At 69.1% G+C, this 6741-nt stretch overlaps 1 protein-coding gene across 1 annotated transcript; it reads left to right on the plus strand.

The window, feature by feature from the left end:
* The first annotated feature begins 4576 nt into the window (after positions 1-4576).
* On the plus strand, positions 4577-6321 carry CDX2 (caudal type homeobox 2). The gene is made up of 3 exons (XM_059726758.1): positions 4577-5115; positions 5744-5889; positions 6013-6321. Exons 1-3 carry the CDS (start codon positions 4638-4640, stop codon positions 6193-6195), a joined length of 807 nt encoding a protein of 268 aa, XP_059582741.1. The 5' UTR covers positions 4577-4637; the 3' UTR covers positions 6196-6321.
* Positions 6322-6741: the final 420 nt, after the last annotated feature.

The raw sequence follows: 6741 nt of genomic DNA on the forward strand, positions 1-6741 counted from the left end.
CGGGGCCCCGGCGCCTTGGCCGCCCCGTCGGGCCCGGACGCCGGGCAGTGCTGCCCGTGCTGCCTGAGCCCGGAGCCCCTTCGTGGGCAGGCCCTGGCGGCGGCGCAGGGGCGGCGGAGCCCAGGCCAAAGCGCCGCTCGCAGGGAGGAGGACGGGCTGCGCGGGGCGGGGGCTCCCGGCGGGGAAACGCGCAATAAAGAGTCTGCCCGAGCCCGCGCCCCGTGGCCACGGGCTGCCGGCGTGGGGACGGGGCGGGAAGGGCCCGGGACGGTCCTGCGGGGCCGCCTCCCTGACGCGGCCCGGGCACAAGGGTGCGCGTGTGGGGGTGAGTGGGACAGACGGGGGGCCGGGGGTGACAGCTCTATCACACGTGTGTGTGTGTGTGTGTGTGTGTGTGTGTGTGTGTGTGTGTGTGTACACGATGCAGCTGGATTACTGGTGTCCGTGTCCGTGTGTGTGTGTCTGCTTGCGTGTGCTTGCTACAGCTCGATCACCGGTGTCCCTGTGTGAGTGCGCGAGTATGTGTGCACCTGTGTTTGATACACTCCATCACTGGTGTGTGTGTGTGTGTGTGTGATACAGCTCGATCGTTGGTTTGTGTCTGTGTGTGTGTGCCTGATACAGCTTGATCGCTGGTGTGCTCGTGCGCGCATGTGCGTGTGTGTGTTTGATTAGCTCGATCACTGGTGTGTGTGTGAGGGCGGGTGTTTGATACAGCTCCATCACTGGGGTGCGTGTGTGAAAATAAAGTCAGAAAACACCCCGCCCTCCAAGATGAGGGAGGACTGTACAAATCCAGGCGCCCGCACTCCCTCCCTCGCTCTCTTCCTCCGGTCCCGCTGCCTCGAATGGCCTCGAGGTGTCCCGGCTTCGGGCTCTGGCTGTGCCCGCGGCCCCCGCGCAAGCCCGAGCTGTGTCGTCGGGTGCGGGCTGCGGACCCCGCACAGATCCCCTGGAAGCGGGCGATGGGGGGCCCGATCGGGCGGATGCACAGCCGGCAGCAGCGAAGGGGCCGACAAAAAAAAAAGCCCATTTTAAAAACGGCTAGGAAATACGAGGCGGGGGCCGGGGCCGGGCGGGGAGCCGAGCCCCCCTTGGGTGGCTGCGCGGTTTCGCGGTGCGGGTTTGCGGTGAATCAAGCGGGACAAACCAGATGAAGAAGAAACCCCGCGAAAGCAGCAGGAGCCCCGAGCCGATCGCCGCCAGCGGCTCATGCTCCCGGCCCCGGCAGGCAAGGTGCGCCGCCTGGGTGGCTGCCCATCGGGGGCGTGTGGCTGGCCTGGAGCAGCGGGGTCAGACGGGAGCCGGAGCGCTGTCTGCCTGGCTCCCGTGCGGGTTGACAGGGCAGGGCAGCTCCAGAGCCCACTGCACCGTTTTTCTTTTCACACACGGGTCACAGGAAAGTCCGCGCGGCTCCGATCCTGAAGGGTCTGCCCACGGGTGCTCCCCACTCCCGCCGGGCAAGGTCCAGTGGCGCCTGGTGGCCCCAGCACCGACACCCCTGGGGCGGCACGCGTAAGGCCTTGTTTCACAGAGGGCAGCAGCCTCCGGGGAGCCTGGAGGCTGGAGTGGCTCGGCCTAGCTGCCGGGAGTCGGGCGATCACGGGGTTTTAGGGAAAGGCTTCACCTGCTCATTGAACAACCCCGACTTGGGCTAGCGGCCATCGAGCCAACGCAGCCCGGGAAGGACTCGCTTGCCTGGGCCGAGGTTTTGCGTGTAGGAGATTGCCCCGCGCTTAGGAGTCAGGCCCGCGGTCCCTGGCTGCGGGGTGAAAGGCGGCCCTGTTCCCAGCTCGCCCGGACACACGGGCATGAGAGTCCCCGCGGACTTCAGCGGGGCGCTGACCCCGCGCCCATGGTTTGAATCTGCAAGTTAAGGGGCACATAAAAAGCAATCACCGCCCTTGTGAGGAAGCCCCTGGATGTGCCCCCGTTACTCACCCGCGCATACGCGCAGATCGGGACCCGTTTCCCCCCAATTAACCAGCGCTGCTCTGCCCCAGCCGGACCCGGGCTGGGGTCTCCCTGTCCGGGGTCACGTTGATCTGCTTCCTCTTTCCTCTCCCAAGGCATAGCATCTGGCTGGCAGCTCCGTGGGCCATCACCCACTTCCCCGACTCTGGATCTCTCCTTCAGGAGACCCACACCGCTCGGAGCTGGGGGTTTGGGCCTTTGAATGCAACACGTTCAGAGCTTTGTCATTTTAATGGCCCTGTTTCGGTTTATTGCTCATCAAATTCACCCGCCCCGGGATCTACTTTATTGGGGCTTATCGGGAGAAGAGATTGTCCTGTAGTAGAAAACTTTGCTCAGTTTCAGCTGAGCCCCCCCGCGCCGGGAGCCCTAGGCTGGGCTAACGCCCTTGTCAATTTCATCCGCGCTATGAAATTGCCTAGAGGAAGACACCGGTCCCAGGGGACGGGGCTTCCAGGGAGAGAGAAACAGCCTAGGTCTGCGGGCTTCCCACGCGCCCGTGGTCCCTGGTCCCTTCAATCCCCGCGCGCGCCAGAGCTAGAAAAGGTGCCAACACCGTGCCCGGGCGGGCCGGAACGAATCGGCCTGGTTGGAGACGCGGCCTGATCCCGTCTGCCCCCTTCCTTGTTTACCAGCCCAGTCTGCTTTACTCCTTCCTCCTGGATCTGAATGCCGCACTGAACGTAAGCCCTTTTCGTGGTGTCCCCAAAAATCCTTCCTGATCGCTCGCCCTGCGCTCCTAGACACACGCTAGAGTTATTTTCCCCAAATAAAATAAAATAAAATAAAATAACCCCGACCAACAGCCACCCACACTGCTGGGCACACGCAGGCTCTGCCCTGAGAGAGGAGAAAGGAGAAGGCAGCAGGCGCGCACAGCCTGTAAGATCAAAACGATTCCCAATTGCATCCAGTTGTTCCACAGCTGGCCCCGTAGCCGCTGCTGAAGGGAGGGTGGCTGTCATTTTGTAGGCTTCACGCGCCCGAGATATGTGGAAGTTCGGCCCGACCGATCGCCCGGGCGGGGAAGCTGCGATCATCAGACCCTGACTTGGGGACAGAGGGCAGTGGGTGTCTGAAGGTGCCGGACCAGGGAGCTTATCGTTGCACGGTCAAGGCTTCTGGGAGCTGGGCTGGAAAGAAGGGGGGCTGGGAGTTTCCATCGTATGCACTTATCTGTGCGGGCAAAAGCCTGCTTGCTGTGCGCGGAGAGTGCGCTGCCTTTTCTGCAGTGTCTCTGCTCGAGGTGAAAAGTTAAAAGGACAAAAGCAGTGTGATAGGAGGCCGTGTCTTCAAAGCGGGGCTGGTCTGGGATCTGGCTTGCGGGACAAGGCAGCAGCTCACATCAAAGCGGCACTCTCCTACCTGCCCGGCGGGCGCTGGGGTCTCCGGCACGTTTTCGATGTGCCTCCAGGTGTCCATTCGTTTACGTGCAAGACACAAGCCCGGTGAGAGCCCGTCTGTCCGAGCCCGTCTGTCCGCGCCCCGCTGTGGCGTGGCTGCGACACCCCGCGTGCCCCGACTTTAGCTGAAGTTCACCACTTTTATTCACCTAAATGAATCCGACAGCAGCTACTGATCTACTGGTTTGCAGGAGGCAGAAACGGGATTTGGAGTGAGGAGGATCTATCTAGGCAGAGCTTCTCCTAAGAGATCAAAGCCACTGAACCTCCGGGCACCACGGCTCCGGCCCCCAGGTGGGTTGGCAGGGCCGGGCCCGGCTGGGACAGCGGCCGATCGCATCTCCTCTTGGGCAGCCAGGACCCCTGGTTTCGGGACAGGCGGCTTCCGGGCGGGACCCCGCTTTGCCCCGCGCAGAGCCAAGGCCTTCGTGACGCCGCGTCGGGCGCAAATGCAGAGAAACTAGAAAGGAGCCGGAGGCCGGGGAGAGCGGAGAAGAGCCGGCCCGGGGCTGCAGGTCGGGTAGCAAACAGCCCCTGCCCCCGCCCCCGAGCTAGCAGTCAGGCAGATCGAAACCAAAGCAAGCCCCCAACGAAACCCACCCGACCCGAGTCCCCCCTCTCCCCCCCACCCCCCAACGACCCGCAATTCAACCCACTCAAACCTGCGGGCCAGAGCCCCGCCCCCGTGGTTAAAAATCCCCGGGATGGCCCCGACCGCTGCAGATAGTGTCCGTGGCGGGTCCCCCCGCCCCACCCAGGCGCCCCGGCCGAGGCCCCGCCGTCCTTACTGGGGTCGCTACGAACCGAGCGCTTCATCTGCGCCCCTCGCGCAGCGCCCCCCGCTGCCCCCGGGCGCCGGGTGCCCCGGGCCCAGCCGGGCCCTGAGATCTGGCTCTTTTGCAAGTCTCCTGATTGAACGCTTTGAACCTGCGATTGGAGGTTAAAGTGCACCAGGTTGCAGGGGAAGGAGGAAGCGGCCGAACAATCAAGGGCTTGAATATTGAGCCGCGATCGGGTCGCTGCCCCCTCCTTATCTTTTTAAATGCAAATCTTCTCCCAGGGGGAGCCTCCGCCGCAGCAGCCCGCGCCTCTCCTCTGCTCTCCACGTCACCTGCCCGCCGCGCGCCTGGCCCATTACTAATAGGGCCCGGCCGGGCCGCGGCAGCATGTAGGCGCCGCCGGCCCCGGGCTCGCATCGCGCGGGCAGCGCCGGCCCGGCCGCGGCAGCATGCGGGGAGCCGCGCCGCGGCGCCGGGCACCATGTACGTGAGCTACCTGCTGGACAAGGACGGGCCCATGTACCCGGGCGCGGCGCGCCACGCGGGGGGGCTCAACCTGGCGGCGCAGAGCTTCGTGGGCGCCCCCCCGCAGTACCCGGACTACGGCGGCTACCATGTGAGCCTGGACAGCGCGCAGCCCGCCGGCCCCGCCTGGCCCTCGCCCTACGGCGCCGACTGGGGCAGCTACGGCCAGGCCGGGCCCGCCGCCAGCGCTGTGCACGGCCTGGGCGCCGGGCCCCCCGCCGCCGCCATGGCCTACGGCGCCGCCGACTTCCACCCGCACCACCCCGCGCACCCGCACCCGCACGCCGGCCCCGCGCCGCCCTGCCCGCCCGCCGGGCAGCCCCTGGGCCCCGGCCCGCCCGCCGCCGACCCGCTCCCGCTGTCCCCCGGCGCGCAGCGCCGCAGCCTGTGCGAGTGGATGAGGAAGCCCGCGCAGCCCGCGCCCGGCAGCCAGGGTAAGCGCGGCGGGGCCTGGGGCGCGGGGCCGGAGGGGCGCCGGGGAGCGGGCTGCAGCGGGGGCTGCCCTGGCCGCCCTCCCCGCCTGCGGCGCCAAGGGGCTGGAGGGGCTCGGCTCGGCTCTGCCCACGGGGGACTCGAGGGCTGGCGGCTCACGATGCCCGACGCGCCCTTCAGCGGCCCAGCCTCGGCGCTGCGAGGCGCTGGGCGTGTTGCCCCTGGGCCGGGGCGGACAGTCCTGGCCGTGGGCGCGGGCGGGCCCGGCGGCGCGGGGCTCGGGCACGAGGGGGCGGCCCGGCCAGGCCCCTCTCAGCCGGCCTGGCCCGGGGCAGAGGGCGGGGAGGGAGCTGGGGGGCTGCAGGCGGCCACCGCCATGTGCTGGGGCCGCGCGGCGCGGAGCGGCCCGGGCGCGCTGTGTCTCCAGCGGGAGGGAGCGGAGCCCGCCGCGGTGGCCGCTGGCTCACGGGCCGCCCCCTCCAGGACAGCCCCCGGGCCCGAGTGAAGGCTTCTTCCCGCCGCGGGGCCTGTCCGCGGGGAGGCCCCGATCCCGGGGGAGGGAGGCCCCGGGGCCGGACCGCCGTGGAGTGGGACTGACCCGCGCGCGGCGCTCTCTTGTACCTCCCGCAGCGAAGACGAGGACGAAGGACAAGTACCGCGTGGTGTACACGGACCACCAGCGGCTGGAGCTGGAGAAGGAGTTTCACTACAGCCGCTACATCACGATCCGGAGGAAAGCGGAGCTGGCGGCCACACTGGGCCTGTCCGAGCGGCAGGTCTGTGCTCGGCGCCCCCAGCCCGCGGGGCAGGGGCGGGCGGGCGCGGGACCGGGGCGCGGCGCGGCGCGGCGAGGCGAGGCGAGGCGCTGCGTGCCCCATCCGCGCTGTCTCTCCCTGCAGGTGAAGATCTGGTTCCAGAACCGACGGGCCAAGGAGAGGAAGATCAACAAGAAGAAGCTGGCGCAGGCCCAGCCCGGCGCGCACGGCGGCTCCGAGCCGCTCAGCCCCGTCTCCAGCCTGCAGGGCCCCGCCACTGCCGTGCTGGGCCCGGCGGGGGTCTTGGCGCCGCCAGTGAGCCAGTGAGGGCGGCCGGGGACTGCGCGTGGAGCTGGGCCCTGGCGCCGCCGGGACCGTGTCGAGTGCGGCGGGCGCCGGGGGCGGGCACGGCCGCTTGGGCCGGCGGAGCGCGGGGCCCGGGCCAGGCTGGACGTGGCGGCCGCGGAACTGCAGCGGCGCCACCCCGGCCACGGCGCCGCTGGCCTCCGTGTCCGCGCGGGACGTGTTCGTGGGCTGCTCCCGACTGACTGCGGGAGGCGCCCAGCGGCACCTGCGGGGCCAGGGCTGCGCCCTGCCGGCGCCGACCTCCGCAGTCCGCTGCTCCCCGCCCGGGCCACGCGCCTGCGGATCGGGCGCGTTGCAAGCGCTTGCATCCCGGAGCGGGGCGAGCGGCGCGGGGCCCTCCCGGGCACTGCCTGGCAGCCCCGGCAGCGGGGAGGTGGCCGGGGCGCTCCCAGCCAAGCCGCTTAACGCGGCGCCCCGGCTTCGAGCAGCCTCCGCCGGGGTTCATGGAGGCGGGGGGCGGCGCGGGCTGCCCCTGGAGCCCGGCCCGCGCCCCTCCGGCGGCCCCTT

The sequence above is a fragment of the Alligator mississippiensis genome, chromosome 1, assembly GCF_030867095.1.
Source record: "Alligator mississippiensis isolate rAllMis1 chromosome 1, rAllMis1, whole genome shotgun sequence".
Lineage (NCBI taxonomy): Eukaryota > Metazoa > Chordata > Crocodylia > Alligatoridae > Alligator > Alligator mississippiensis.

Excerpts from the sequence above, each read along its gene's own strand:
- CDX2 (XM_059726758.1), top strand. The coding sequence starts at position 4,638 with ATGTACGTGAGCTACCTGCTGGACAAGGACGGGCCCATGTACCCGGGC. Across the intron at positions 5,116-5,743 it reads GCCCGCGCCCGGCAGCCAGG|CGAAGACGAGGACGAAGGAC; the intron begins GTAAGCGCGGCG and ends TACCTCCCGCAG. Across the intron at positions 5,890-6,012 it reads TGGGCCTGTCCGAGCGGCAG|GTGAAGATCTGGTTCCAGAA; the intron begins GTCTGTGCTCGG and ends CTCTCCCTGCAG.